The sequence below is a fragment of the Leuciscus leuciscus genome (assembly GCF_965113295.1).
Source record: "Leuciscus leuciscus genome assembly, chromosome: 16".
Taxonomy (NCBI): domain Eukaryota; kingdom Metazoa; phylum Chordata; class Actinopteri; order Cypriniformes; family Leuciscidae; genus Leuciscus; species Leuciscus leuciscus.
This window is the reverse complement of record NC_138740.1, coordinates 32,054,088-32,070,770: the sequence shown is the minus strand read 5'-3', so window position 1 is coordinate 32,070,770 and position 16,683 is coordinate 32,054,088. Positions and strand designations below refer to the sequence as shown.

Genomic DNA, 16,683 nt, shown 5'->3' with positions numbered 1-16,683 from the left:
CTAAAATGAAGCTGCTAGTTCTTACCAGTGAAGAGATGATTAGCTACAACTCCTGCGAAGACTACAGATAACGCAATCTCTGAATCAACATGAACAAATGCTAATTTTCATTTAATTATGTTAATTATGTTCACAACTTGTAATAATTACTAAACTGAGCTCAATGTTTCTGCCTTAAATTAATACATTGTTAGCTAACTTGCGTGATTTGTATATTTAATTGGACATTTCTGAAATACATTACTTGGACACAGTCATCTCTGATAACAGATCACTCTAAATTGTAATGGTGTATGCATTTTTGTAAAGCTGCTTTGAAACAATATGTATTGTGAAAAGCTTTATACAAATAAATGTGAATTGAATATGACCTTCACACATTGTGTTTTGTGCTGGTTACAGATTCTGACTGCCTTCTACCTGCTCCATCTGGGTTTTTAGCCTTTTTTGGAGGTCTCAAACACCAAATAAGGGCAATACGTCAGATGCAGCAGCCTATAGTCACAACACTACACTAGTCACAGAGACACTGAACATCTCAGTCTGCTGTGTACATGTAGCAGTAGTAAGCAGCACTGAGCACACGACACGCCACCTCACCGAACACCCAATCTGAAGCGTTCAGCTGGTAGTGGATCTTCAGAGGCAGCACCAGGGTGAAGAGCAGGTCCACACACGCCAGGTGAGACATGTAGATCACAGCTGGTTTCTTCACTCAAATTCTACATGTAAATGTCACCAAGGCCAAAGCCATTAGGGGCTACCAAAAGGTAAAGGGCCAAAGTTTTTTCCTTACCTCAACTGGAGGCGTGAATTTTAGATGAGCTGTTGGTACATGTACTGACTTTTTTTATGAGCACTTTATCCCCTTTTTGGAAATAAGAATGACATACTCGATGCTTGTGCTCAAAGCGAGATTTCATGACGTCCTGACATGCTGAAACACGCTTCTGCAGTTGTTTATGGTCATGACCAGAAGGTGAGGGTTTCAGGACATTGATTGAATTGACAGGTGTTTCCCCCTTCAAATTACTTCATGGAAGGAAAATGCGTACCTCCTTCCATGAAGTAATTTGAAGGGGGAAACACCTGTCAATTCAATTCAATTCACATTTATTTGTATGGCGCTTTTCACAATACATATCGTTTCAAAGCAGCTTTACAGAAAATGCATGTCTACCAGTGATGCGCGGGTTGATCCGAAATGAGCGGGTGCCTGCGGTCACCCGCGGTTACCCGCGGTTACGAGTCATCCAAAAATATTTTTAATGATATTCGGGTCGCGGTCGGTCGGGTCGTTTGAAATAAAGATGCCAATTAAACCTTTGTAATTTATATAGTAGTATAGAGAGCATAAGCGGAGTGGAGCGGTGAGAATCTTCGCTCATCGCTCACGGAACTGTCCACCCCTCCGCTCCCCCGCTCAAAGCTACATCAGGCCGCTCCGCTCATTATCGCTCGATCAGCGCTCAACGCAGTTTGATCCGCGCTCCACTCAAATCGCCCCCCGCTCGCTCCAAAAAGGGGAAAAAAAATCTACATGTAGCCTATATCACTGTAGCTTAGACCACAGCCTTACCTCCTAAAGAACTAATGAGCAACAACAACATTTTTCAAATAGAAATGTTTTATTTCAAATGACAAATTAGGCCTATGTAAGAAGGAATATAGCCTACACAAAGTCCTGTAAAATTAAACGAATAAATGGGCCTAATAATATGAATAACAATTATATAAACAAAAATATAGCCTACATAAAAATTTTAAAAGTAAATTTACTATTAGGCCAGAATTTTGATAAGTTAACTTTTGTGCAACGCGCACGATTAAAATGTAAATGGGCTTATATCCATTGTACACACGAATAAAACGAATAAATGGGCCTAATAATATAAATAAAATTTATATAAACAAAAATATAAAATAAATATACATAAACGTTTTAAAGTAGGCCTAGGCTAAATTAACTATTAGGACAACATTCTTATAACTGAACTTGTGCGCAGCGCGCAGGATTAAAATTTAAATGGGCTTGTATCAATTGTTTGCATTTTACGCTGTATTTAATTTAGGCTACACTTTAAGTTACCGTATTCAATTTGCTAACCTTTTGCTTTCTTCCCAGCGTGTTCACATATCACACTGCATGTTTTCGAGAGATGTGTCTTTTTAGATTCCAAAATTAATCTTTAGGCCTACTGACTGAAACGATGTCGTTTTCTTCTACCACATAATAGTTAGTTTTACACCTGTATGACTTCTTATTTTCCTTTTTGAAGTAGCCTACTTTTTTAACTCCATTATTGAGCCGAGTTTTGACTGAAAATAGAATCCATCTTGCAGTCATCAACATGAGTCAGGCTTGACTGAGCATGCTTCAGAATCTTGGTGTGCGCGGAGCGAAATTGGAGCGGGAAATAGGGCGACGCTCCATCCTTTTAAAAATGCCGCTCTGCGTTCTGTCTAAGATCCGCCCGCTTGCTCCCGCTCCACTCCGCTCACATGCAATTTTCTATGAAATACATAGGCCTACACTTTATTGGCTGAATAACTGGCGCGAAGATGACGCACGAGCTCAGTCTGCAGGTAGAGATGGAGGCGGCAAGAGAAAAGGTGAAGACTGGGGAGTGGAAGCTCCGCAAATACACAAACAGAAAGAGCAAAGTTGCCGAAATAATGAAAGATAATGACCAAAGTGCTGGCTTTGTCATGTGTATTTCTTGCTATGCATTTACTAGCCTACTTTTAAAAAATGCGGGTCAGGAAGCGGGTCGGGTACAATATTTTCTTTCTTTTTTTTTGCGGTCCGAGTTGCGGGCGGGTTAGTTGAAAACGTCGGTCGGGTCCGGGTTGTTTATACATTGACCCGCGCATCACTGATGTCTACATTACAATTTAGAGTCATCTGTTATCAGAGGTGACTTGTGCCCAAGTTATTTATTTCAGAAATGTACATATACAAATCACACAGTTAGCTAATAATGTATTAATGTAAACAATGTATTAACTTAAGGCATTGAATTAATGAATAAATGTTTGTTAACTGTAAAACTGGAGCTGACGGCCTCTCTAGTTACCTCAGGATGGGCATCCCGAGATAAAACAGAAAAGCCAATGGAATATAATTAGCGTAGCTGCTGTTCATAACATTAAACAAAGACAATTATGTGCATTTGATCTGATATGACTGGAGTATAAGGTTATGAGATACATTATGTTTGGCTAAAGAGATCTGTCTTTAATCTAGAATTAAACTAGTGAGTCTGAGCCCTGAACATTATCAAAAAGGCTATTCCAGAGTTTAGGTGTCAAATGTGAAAACGCTCTCCCTCCTTTAGTAGACTTGGATATTCTAGGTACTATCAGAAGCCCAGAGTTTTGTGATCTTAAAGAATGTGATGGATTGTAGGGCTATAGAAGATCAGTTAAATACACAGTTTAGGGCCTTATAGGTCAGTAGCAAAACTTTGTAATTGATACAGAACTTAGGTAACCAGTGTAGAGATGATAAAATTTGTGTTTTTCTTGACCTAGTAAGAACTCTAGCAGCTTCATTCTGGACTAATTGTAGCTTGTTTATTGAGGACTAATTGTAGCTTGTTTATTGAGGATGCAGTAATTCATTACAGTAATCTAGTTTAGAGGTCATGAATGCTTGAACTAGCTTTTCTGCATCAGAAACAGATAGTATGTTCTGGAGCTTATGTTTCTGAGGTATAAAGAAGGCTGTTTTTGTAACAGAAATGTGATTTCCGTAAGACAAGTTGCTGTCTAATATAATAACTGAGAGGATAAAGTTACAGTACATCCTTCTATAATGCAAATGATTATATTCTAAGATATTCTGATTTTGGTAATACCTCAGTCTTATCTGAATTTAATAGAAGAAAATGACAGGTCATCCAATATTTTATATCTTTAACACACTCTGTCAACTTGGATAATTTAGAGATTTCATCTGGTTGTGATGAATGCTTGATCATGCTCCTGTAGTGAGCATCCCCACACGATGATGACATAGATCATTTGTAACATTCTGGAGTCCTTTTAGAATGACAACCATCTTTTGAAATGCAGATGGAGCAGATGCTAAGCCATAAGGTACCCTGCAGAACATGAAGAGGCCCTTGTGTAATGAAAGCAGAAAGGTATCGGCTGACTTCATGAAGAGGTACCTGATGATATGCACTTTCCCAGTCTAAAAACAGTTGCACCTTGCAGTAATGTCATCATCTTCTCCATGTGTGGCAATGGTTAGCTGTCCACTTTAACTGCCTTGTTGGGTGCCTCGCAGCCCCCTTTTTCTTTTGGACCACAACAATCAGACAGCCAATCTTTTCAATTACATCTGCATGCAAGTGTCGATCCAGTTCCTGCGGAAACAGTATCTCTCACAGTGTCAGAAATGTTAACCTTGTGTGTAAAATGAGTGGAGAGAGCACAAACTGAAGCAGATTGTGGAGGCGGCAGAACAGTGTGTCCATCAAATCGAAACTGGAGTCCCTTAATCAGGTCCCTGCCTGTGCCATATTTTGTACTAAAATTGGCTCTTGTTGTTAATAAGCAACTAAATGGGCAGTAGGAGCTTGTAACGGCACAGTGCGAAAATGCTGCTCATACGATTATTTAGACAGGATGGACACTGATGAACCAGAGTCCACTGTGAGTTGAGGAGACACAGGTCTACAGCAGGTGTAGCATTTATGGTCACATCACACATCAAACGGTCAGTTTCATGTAGAGAATACAGACCTCTGGTCATTTACTTGAATGCGCTGAATGAGTAGGAGCAGAGCGGCAGACTAGTGCAAAATATCCAGTCTTATTGCAATTCTTACTTTTTGCAGATGTAGCAGGGTAGTTCTGTGCGTTTGCAAGACGTCCAGTGGAGCCACAGCAGAAGCATGTCCGAGCTGACGGAGCAGAAGCAGAGGATTCTGATGAGGTACGTGCTTTGAATTAGGCCATTGGATGCTGTCATCCGGTCGTAAGAGTGGCATGTACAGCTTGTACTGGAGCAGAATTGCTTGTAGCCATTGATTTTGCCTGGGCATCAGCAGCCTCTAGCTGTTTGGCAATTGTAATTGCAGTCTCCAGTGTCAATTTAGATTCCACTAATAATCTTTTGCGAATGCAAGGGTTAGCAATGTTTTCAGCTAGCTGTTCACGCAGCATAGCATCCAAATTATCAGCAAATTCACAAGTAGTAGTCAAATCTCTCATTGCAGCAATATATTGCACTTCCGTTTCATCCGTCCTCTGTACTGCTGTTTCCTGAAGGCATGTCTTTCCATGACCACATTTCTTTTTGGAATGAAGTGTTCTTCCAAAGCTTTAACAGTATCTGCAAGATCGTCACCAGTATTGGGCAATCGGGCAATGTATAAAACAGTCTCTGACCTTCAGTTTCGAGGCAGTAAAGAAGCAAAGCTCTTTTTCTGGCTTCTGGCCAGGAATCTCAAGTTGCATTGATGAATAAAATATAGTGCTGAAACATCTTCAGCCATGTTAGTGGTATTCATGGATTTCATCCGGTCCCTTTCCACAGGTGTATTAATCAAGCACAATGCAGTCTGCATTCATAATCTAGGTGCTTGATTTTATACACCTGCGGAAAGGGACCGGATGAAACCAGGGGGGTAATCGAGCTCTCGATTTCCGTACCACCCCCGGCGGCCGCCATTGGCTAACAAGCCTTCACCTGCTGTTAGCATCCCATTGACTCCCATTCATTTTGGCGTCACTTTGACAGCGAATGACTTTACATCTGAGGCGTTTAAAGACTCCATTTGTCCATTATTTATTTCTAAAGAAACACGACAATGTATAAAATGCTCCATTACCTTGTATCTTACGTTATGGCCACGTAGAAGCAGTTTTTGTAAAAACAGGCTAACGATTGCGTCATAACCACGCGACTCTCTGGAAATTACCGTAGAGACAGGAGGAGAAGCTCGCAGTCAATCGGGGGGACGTGGAGGCATAAAGTCCGATAAAGTCAAGGGAGAAGCCCATAGAGAGTCATAAAGTTGCTCCTGCTCCTAGCTCATGGACAGCTCCTACTCACGCTCTCCGTCTCTGCAAGTTTCGGAAGGGAATGATTCAGATTTCTCTTGGCACAGCTCCTAGAAGACTTACAACTGTCAGACAGGCTGCTCACGTCACATCCACGTCGTCAAGCTCAGTTTGAGTCTGCGCAGTTCGCTCGGCAATCAGGAAATGAGTGCTTCTAATTTGCTTAACTTTTCTCCGTTGAAACCTATTCAAGAAACCGCTGTGTCCAGTTTATATACTGTCTATGGATGAAACCCATGAATAGCGGGCTCACCGGGACAAGGCAAAAAAATAATTAAAAAAACTCGGTAACGTAGCACTTACTGATGTCATCCTCGGGAAAATACAGGGATATGCACAAAAAAGCATATTCCTCTTAGGAAATTTTAATAACTATTTTGAACAAGCAGGATAACATGCACGCACATGCTCAGCATTCTCTCTCACTCTTCTTCTCTTCTTCTTCTTATAGGATTCCGGCAGTGTAGACGCTGCTGAGCGTATTACTGCCCTCCACAGGTCAAAGTTTGACTTAAATTCTTACATACAATCCTGTATCATGCAAGAACTGAAGAACTGCCTTGGAGATCAGTTTATGCTCATCACTGTGAACAAACAAAGATAAAAGAGAAAAAGCCTTAACTCCAAGTCCTGTCAGTTTAATAAAGAATATATTTCTTTCTGCCCTATACTTTCTGCATTCTAGGAAAACATGCCCTACTGTCTCAAGACTCCCACATTCACACAAGCCAGAAACATGCTTTCCTACAATGCACACAGAATAATTTAACCCACAGTGCCCCAACCTCAGTCCACAAAATACGTAACAGCAACAGCAACCCTACGTGACAAAATGTTAAATGAACGTCTTTTCCTAACTTTAGGTTGTATGGAAAAGTAGTGTCTACCCCTAATTTCCTTTTCCCACCCTCTCTGCCATTCATTTATTAAACCCTCTTTAATTTGTTCCCTCAGTTCCACCCTCCCTAATAATACATGGACATCTACTTCTCTTCCTAAGCTCTCCTTTGCTATTTTATCCACCCGCACATTCCCCCTCACCCCAGCATGCCCGGGAACCCAGCAAAAACTGATATTACAATCAAACCTAATTCTAAAAAACACATTCAAGATGTCATATACAATGTCAGGACGAGCTTTAGATTTTCCTACTTTTAAATTTTCTAGAGCAGCTGCAGAATCAGAGCAAATAATGACTTCTCTAGGTTTTACTTCCTCAATCCACCATAGAGCCCATAAAATTGCCATTAACTCAGCAGTAAGAACAGAACTTCCATTAGAAATACGTTGACCAATTTCCAACCCTAACTGTTCCACATATACCCCAAATCCAGCTTTCCCACTAACTAGATCTCTAGATCCATCTGTAAAAATAATCATAGTACTCTCACTGATTGAATTAAGATATTCCTCTATTTTTGGTGCCACCTCACAATTATTTTTTCCTGAAGAAAACCAAACTCAACACACATTTCAGGCAGCACCCAATAGGGCATAGGTAACCAATTTGTGTGTTCTACAATACCTCCCTGATCCATGCTCATCTTCCCTGCCCACTTATTTATTATGACAAAAAAATTATTGTATCTATTATCTCCAGCAACCTCTTGCAACAGACACCTTGCTGGGAAGGTATGATTACACCCACTAAGTTTTACCCAGTACTGTAACCCTAGCTTAATGCGTCTTAGTCTCAGCCTCAGACGTCACGCCCACGGACCGTTGGCTGAACGTCTGATGCATATGGCACACTTTTCTGGAAACACTTCAGGAGTTTCGAAGTCACGATCTGATTGGTTGAATTCTACAGGATGTCCGGGAGACGTGTGTGTCGCATTCTTTATCGGCCCGCCTGGAAACAAATGCCGTGATGCCAAAACCCCTCGTGGAAGAAGAAAGCCGTTGTGTTTACAACTGAGACAATAGCGCTTGCCAGGATCAATTAAACGCTGGATTTTCAAAAAGTATGTGAAGTTCGCGGCTCCATTGTTGCAGTAAACTTGCACAACGTTCATGAATGAATAATTTATTAGATGCACACCGGTCTGTTATTGTAGGGACATCGACATTATATTGCCACGCCCCTAAACATGATGCGGAACAAAACGAACTGTGATTGGTTGGGTTACATGTCAGTCAAACGTCCTCTTGGGGGGTCCTTGGCCAAGAAAAGCTCAGATAGAGTCCAGACCTTCTGCCGTCAGTCTGAAGGTCTGGCTACGCAAGACTAAATGCGTCTTAACCATAAGGGCATTTCTCCCATTTCAATGAGCAACTCTTCTTCTCTTCACATATATCCAACTCAAAAAGCTTGAGTGCCATCTAGTGGTGCATTAATGTTAGGACATCACAATTACCATTAATAAACGTAGAGAATTAACAAACATAGAAAATGACTCTGTCCTTATAATTGTTTGAGTGTTTTTACAATATGCTCAGCCACCCATCCTCAAACCAAGCTCATCAAAGCATGCTTTGAAACTAGCAATATCCTGCACTGTTTCTGTTAATAGAACAGAAATGATTAATGTCCTCCCAACACAAGCAAACTTCTGTTTCACATAATGTCAGTGGATTGCATGCAATGAAATACATTTTTTTTTAAAAACCTTTAAATGGACTACTCACTATTTCACACAGCAATGGATCACAAAATTAAGTTGGTATTTCTTTGTTTCTATGCAAATCATCTGGCCTTTCCTCATGTTATTTAAATGCTTTTTCAGAATTCAGCAACATAATATGAGTGTTATTGATGCAGGAAACATTGACTAGATATTTGGCATTTTTTATTATCAGGAAGTAAAACTTAGCAGTATATCAAAATATCTATGACTAGACAACCTTTGTATGATCTTTCTTTACACAAGACTTTACACAGTTATTGAAATGAATCAAAACTGAACTGGCTTAAGCTGGATAATGCTGTTAAAGCTGCTTTACAGCAGAATGACCTTCCACCACAGATAAACAGGATATATATTGTAATATATAATATAATATATAATATAATATAATATAATATAATATAATATATAGAAACTGCTAATTAGGAAAACTACATTCCTGATTTATTTTTTTAAATGTTACACTTTACTGCAAGCCTGGTTTTGGTGAAAGCTGTGTATTTTGTCTGTGTGTTACTTGGTGTGTTTGGCTTTTCCCTCTTCAACACAGATCTGATCTGCTGTCTGCACTGAGCCGAGCCGTAGTAGTACAGAAGAGGGTCCAGGAAAACACTTGTGCTCCCAAAACACACAGCCAACAGGTAAACAACATATGATGAATCTCCCTCTCCTCCAGTAGCTAAACGAACACAGTGGTACAACAGGATGCCATTGGTTGGAGCGAAACACACCACAAACTCCATCAGCACAGTGATAGCCATAATCACAGCTCTCCTTCGGTGGCCTGAAGATGATGATGTTGCTAGAGATTCAGACTTTGCACTGAGCACATATATTATGGTAAAGTAGCTCACTAAGGTGACAACCAGTGGCAAGAAGAAGTAGAGGCAAGAGAGGATGGAGAACAGGAACACATAATTCTGTGTTTGAGACAGCACGTCATGACAAGTGACGCCCACATCCCTAATCTCTACCGTTTGTGTCATTGAGAGAATCGGCACCGTACCAGCGAGCGCCAGCAGCCAGACCAGCACACATACACACATGGCTTTCCTTGCACTCCTCCAGGTTAGAGAGACGATGGGAAGCGCCACAGCCAGCAGTCTGTCCACACTCATGCACATCATCAGCAGTATGGAGCAGTACATGTAGCAGTAGTAAGCAGCACTGAGCACACGACACGCCACCTCACCGAACACCCAATCTGAAGCGTTCAGCTGGTAGTGGATCTTCAGAGGCAGCAGCAGGGTGAAGAGCAGGTCCACACACGCCACGTTAGACATGTAGATCACAGCTGGTTTCTTCACTCGAATCCTACAGGTGAACGTCACCAAGGCCAAAGCGTTCAGGGGCAAACTAATGAGGATGATGAAGATGTAGAACGAGGGCAATACGCGTGTGACCATCAAGCCTTTGAGGAAGAGAACAGCCTCGTTTGAGATGTACAATGTAGTGTTGTGACTATATGCTGATGTATTGGCCTTTTGTGGTACTTGTGGCATGATGTGGCCTAAAAACCCACCAAGATAAAATCTGCAGCCAGAATCTGTAACCAGCACAAAACACAATGAGTGAAGGTCAACATACAATTATTAGAAGAAAGGCAAGCATGAGATCCAGCACTAAACATTACCATTACTGGAGTGTTAGAGATTGTACAAAAACTTTACAAGTGAAATATGAATTGTACGAATTGACACCAATTCTGCAAAATGTAAAATAGTTAGAAATTGTTATTGAGATTGTGTTGCATATTACTAGTAGGCATTGTTGAAGAACTCAGATTAATGGTTTCGTAGTAAGATGAAGCAGGCGGACCACAGTCAGAATCTGTAATCAACACAAATGATCATTAGTGAAAGCTCTCTTAATACCACCAGAGAATAAATAAGAGAACCTGGACATATTTGAGAAAAGGCTTTGATGGAGATTGTTGTATTGGAGGAATTTAATTCCAAACTTGGATATATTTATATTGTAGGCTATGAATGCTACCTTACATGTGCAGATAAACACAGAACCTCCACACACAGACACATATTCACTCATGTAAATATACTAAAACTAAAGCTGAAATAAAAATTAAATTAAAGTAAATAGAAATGTAAAAAACTAAAACTAATAAAAAGGCAATGTCACATAACAAAATTACTCAAACTAAAAATAAAAGCTAATTTTAAATATTAATAAATTATATAATAGTATATAAATAATACTAAAACAACACTTGTACAGTACATCAGCAGGACATAACTGACAAATGTCTTGCAATTCAGAATGATCAGATTATTTAAGTGTGTTGATCATTGTTTATAAGTGAATAAAAGCTTAAATTAAATCTGTTCATCATAGAAAGTGATCGTGTCTCAAACAAGATTGGGTGGATTTTTGTTTGAATTGTTTTTACAATGCCTTTTATGACCTTTTTGGATCGTCCATTGTTTTGGTTGCATGGACTTTCAAAGGAGGGATATGAACATCTCAGGTTTCATTACAAATATATTAATGAGGGTGAGTAAATGCTAAAAGAATGTTCATTTTCAGGTGAACAGTCATAGATTTCAGTAAGGTACAGTACAGGTCTGGTTTGATTTCACCCAGATCGGTGCTGTTATACTCACTTGTTTCGGGATCTTCCCAATCATAAAGTCCATCAGAATGGTTTTTGTAGTCTATTGGATCATCAGCCTCTTCAAAGCTTTTTACATGACTCTCTGTAATCAAACATGACAAAACACTATCAGTGATAGCACGCAAGCTACTAAAAGCAAGAGATGTCCAGCTAATTAATTTCCTGTGAGCACTATTAGCAGCCCATCTATCAGCAATCTGATCTGTCATTGCCATGAAGATACAGGTATAAAACAGAAAAGAAAAACTCTCAGACATGCAGGCACATAGAAAGGATTGCTAAGAGTCCAGTGCTCGCAGGAAACAGCCATATGATGCAGAGGGAACAGATTCAGTAACTGGCCCTAAATGCAATGAAGGCCCACTTATGCAAAACATAATGTCAGAAAGAACCTAATGACATAACAAAAACACATTACAACTTAACGTGCATAAAAAGAGCAACTAGCATGCGATACTACTGTTGCGATACGATACTAATGCGATAAGAATGTTGGTAACCTAACAGTTTTTGTTACCATTGACTTTCATAGTATGGACCTTTCTCAAAATATCTTCTTTATGTGTTGCAAAGATGAAAGACAGGCATATAGGTTATCATTAACATGAAGGTGAGTTAGGGTGCTTTCACATCTGTAGTTCGGTTCATTTGGTCCGGACCAAGGGTGAAAAATGATACGTTGTAGCATTTTTCAGGCGTTTTGGTTCCTTTTCACACCACACTGATCGCTCTGGTCCGAATCAGTTTATGAGTTGATAAAACGAACCAAAATGCAGTCACATGACAACATCCACATCACTCGTTGGCCTAACTGCACTTCGTTTAGTCAGAATTAACGTGCGGGAAAATTCCAACAGAACTCGCGGAAGTAAATAAAGAGGTGGAAAATCTGGCAGAAAACACACCGCTGTTTACTATGGAGAGACGACTGCGTGGGCTGATTGTATCCTTGGTCATATTTGATTATAAAGTTTGTCTACACCACTTTAGACAAACAATAATATTTGAGAATGAAGCGAGGATGCGGCTCAAAAATAATGTTAATAATTTCTATCAGGCTCCACACCTCCTCACAACTCCAAGTTTGTCCGCGAGCTGCAATGCTTAAAGTGCAAACTGTCAAAAAACATTTCTCCTCATCCCATAATGCACAGTACAGCTGACTACGGCAACTGCTTTAGTCCAAAAATGCGCAGTTCTTTGGCAGTTGGTTCTGTTCGAGGTCGGATCACGTTCTCACCACAAACGAACCTCTCCAGAGTTCGTTTGAAAGCGTACACTTGTTGGGTCCGCTTTTGGTGCGCACCCGAGTGCGATTGCCGCATGCTCACCTGCCCAAACGACCCGCACCAAGGCAAAACGAACTCTAGTGCGATTCAACCGAACTAAATGAGGCAGGTGTGAAAGCACCCTAAATGATGACAGAATTTTCCTTTTTGGTTTCCCTTAAATGTTTTATTTATCCTTGTTGATACAAGACATTGAATTTGGAATCAAATTTCACATTAAATTTGTTGTTTACACTTTTTGTAGAACCACACCTGTGAACATATACATTTTTTTTTTTTTTTTTTTTTACCATGTTAATATTGTATGTTAAGTTAATATGGTAATTGGAGTAGCCTACCATAAAAAAATAGAGGGATACTCAAGTAATTATCCTCTTAAAAGATTAGGTCACTTTAAAAAAAAAAATCCTGATAATTTACTCTCCCCATGTCATACAAAATGTCCATGTCTTTCTTTCTTCAGTTGAAAAGAAATTAAGGTTTTTGAGGAAAACATTCCGGGATTTTTCTCCATATAGGCTAATGGGCTTCAATGGCAACCAACTATTCAAATCTTCAAAGAAGGTTCAAATGTCAGTCTCAATGCAGCTTCAGAGGCTCGGCACGATCCCAGTCAGGAAATATAGTTCTTATCCAGCGAAACGATCGGTAATAAAATGAACAATGTATACAGATGATTCTCTCTCTCCCATAACATCCACACATGTACACATATTTAACCCAATCATTACACACACACACACACACACACACACACACACACACACACACACACACACACACACACACATTCACCTGCCAGTGACGGAACAGAGCAGCGGAGTGCAAGAACCAGTTTTGTTGTAGTTATGTGTTCATAAGCAGAGGGAATGAATAAGTTGGCAGCGGTTAGTTTTCCGCATTGGCACATAATACCGCCGACCAAATTCATTACTGAGTACATGATCTGGTTGGCACAATATTCTGTCTGCTTTCTGGACAACTCGTGTTTTCCAGAGAGAACAGAGATCTCTTAACTGGGTACCAGTGATTTTTGAGCATAGCCTACCTTAACAATGTCGCCCACGCTCTTTTTGTCCTTCACAGATAGTCCATTAAACCAACACAAGAAAGAATAGGCTCTCAATGAAGGCTTAATAAAATGTGCATAGAATTATTTTACAGACCCCAAAAGAGTTAAGCTTCCTCAGTAAGTATATTGTTTGCTTTGCTCGCTTAATAATGATATCAGTGTTCTCACTGAATTTTTCAATATGAAATAACATATTGAATTTCATATTTTCTCACCAATCTCTGTTCTTCTAACAGCTAAATCACCTGCAGATATATTTGTAATATAATTATTGATTTTGCCTTGTTAACCAATAAAAGAAAAAAAATCTAATTGTGATCAAGATCAAAATCTGAGCAAGACCGCTTTATAAATGTGTATTGAACACATTCATAGTAAAATATATGTTTTAGGCTACTTGGTGATTTGTGTTTGTCATCCACATTGCATTTGACTTTAATATACTTTAGCATATTTAAACTATTTTAATAAACATGTATGATCATTCTAAATTATATCTAGCATAAAAGGAGTTAAAAGGAGCACATTCTGCTATGGCAACAAAGGCAGGGAAACTCTGCAAGGTATCATTGTTTTAGACTGACATTGCCAAACGTACAGCTATGAGGACCTAATCTCATTTCCTTATTTGGTCTGTCTAATGTGTTCAACATCTGTTGAATTCTTGAATAGCCTACACGATTTTTTGATAACAGTATTTTTACAAAGCATACCATCACAGTACCATGGTTAAGGTATGACATTCATGATACAATAAAAAAATATCCTGACACAATATGATAGATCAAGGTTTCAGTCACACCACTGGCTATTAGGCTACATTTCACTTTTACAAGTCACTTTTAAGCCTACGTACCGTTAATGGTGGTAGTGCACGTGTGTGCCATTACAACTGAAAGCAAGATTCTTTTAATCCCCATGACGACTGATTCTAACTCCAGACGTTTTACTCCAAAATCTGGACACTAGATCTGCGACGTCCGATTTGTGATCCAGTCATTCATTTGAATCTTTCACTGCATCGGATGAACCGGTTGAGCAGAGCCGATGGGATGTTCGAACCAATTCAAGTTTTGATGTCAACAACTCTGTCTGGACTCTGGACAAAAGTAGATCCCTTTCTAATCAACAAAGTTGTTTTAAAACGTAAACGCCCGATTATGTGATTAGTGACGCGATACGCGTTCAGTTATGACAGCATCCCTCACAAATGACTCATTTAAATGTGATTCATTAAGACATTTCATGACGATTTGATTGATGTGGGGAAAGTAACGAATAAAATGTAGAGAAATATGTTTTTGTAGCCTTGGTAGCCACAATACTTCTTGAATTTGTATATTTTGAATAGGTTATTTTAAATGAACCGACACGATAAAGTGCATATAGCCTACTGCAATATGCATTGACCAACCATGGCTATAATATATTAATGAATACATATAAATGAAGACAAAATAGCATTAGCCTACATGTAATATTCACAAAGTTTTATCCTTTATTGTGGACATATATTGCACATACATTGTGGGGACATGACCAGAGCAAAGGCAGGAGACACTGCTTGCAGTCAATTCAAATTTGTATTGACTTCAGAAAAAGAATAACAAATCAATAACATAAACAAAGACACTAAAGGTGACCCTCCTCACGGAGGTCCCTCACCAGAACTGACTGAACAGACAAAATACATTATTTTATACTAAAGTGAAAGGTTCAACCATTTCATATTAATAGGGAATTGAAATAATATGTACACATGCATAATACATAAACTTAAATGAAAATAATAATACACACACACACACACACACACACACACACACACACACACACACACACACACACACACACACACACACACACACACACACACACACACACATTCACTGAATGAGTTACAACAGATTTCTAGTTCCCATCATGCTTTGCTTCTGACTGTTAAAGGTTAAATGTTAAAATTATGTTTTGCTCAATATTAATATAGGGGGAGATCTGTTAGTGTTTAATGCTCTATTATTATTTATTTATTTAAAAGGTTTCCTGGTATGCCTGTGTTTTGGGGGTTTGTGCTGAAGAGTAGAGCCTGTGGTTTGTTTGATGATTGGCTTAATAATATAATTAAGAGTAATGGTTGTGCACTTCTCTTCACAGTAATAATATCGTGGTCAAATACTTTATGCAGATGTGCTTGTGCTATTGTCAACTAGCTTAAAAAATATATGTTACATTTAAGATGTAAATTATATTTAAAAAAAAGAAAGAAATATATTACACTACATTTTTAAGTGCAGTGTTTATGTTGCATGAGTAAATATATCTGCTATAAATTACACATGCAGTACCATATCTGATATCATATGCATCTATATATTATGAAGTCTATTACTGAATATAAAATTACATTCATTATGATATATTAATAAATATATTTGTCACATACTTTTCAATATATGAAAAGCGGCAATTCCTTATCTGTTATTCAATATATTGTAATATATTAGCACAATATATTATTCTGTATATTTTCAAATTTACTGTTAAACCATTTAATATATTGATCTGTCATGATTCTGCCATCTTTTTCTTGGTTTTCTCTCGTCTTGCGGCAGAATCATGACAGGGCAGGCCCTTGTTTTCATGTGCAGCACATGGCCATTTGTTTGGCCATGTGCTTGCGTTGTCTCGTCATGTATCCCCGCCCCCTTGTTACCCTTGGTTAGTCATTATTGTTTCATCTGTGTCACCTGCTGTCTTCATTAGTTTCTCCCTATTTAATCCCCTTGTGTTTGCTGTCCTGTGTCGGTTCATTGTTAAACCTGCTATGGTGTTACATGTTAGCTGCTATCCTTCATTGTGAGACTTTGCTCATTCCTGTGAGTACCCTGTCAAGAGTGTAATCAAGAGGAAGTTCTGTTTCTGTATTTGTTATTTGTTTGTAGTCAAGTTATGTCAAGTCACGTCAAGTCACAGTCTAGATTAGTCACT

At 39.0% G+C, this 16,683-nt stretch overlaps 1 protein-coding gene across 1 annotated transcript; it reads right to left on the bottom strand.

Moving 5' to 3' along the window:
- Window positions 1-8,847: 8,847 nt before the first annotated feature.
- LOC309477355 (proteinase-activated receptor 1-like) lies at window positions 8,848-14,766 on the bottom strand. Its single transcript, XM_082140619.1, has 4 exons — window positions 14,552-14,766; window positions 11,324-11,416; window positions 10,461-10,532; window positions 8,848-10,248 (listed from the first exon to the last, which is right to left on the bottom strand). Exons 1-4 carry the CDS (start codon window positions 14,613-14,615, stop codon window positions 9,155-9,157), a joined length of 1,323 nt encoding a protein of 440 aa, XP_081996745.1. The 5' UTR covers window positions 14,616-14,766; the 3' UTR covers window positions 8,848-9,154.
- Window positions 14,767-16,683: the final 1,917 nt, after the last annotated feature.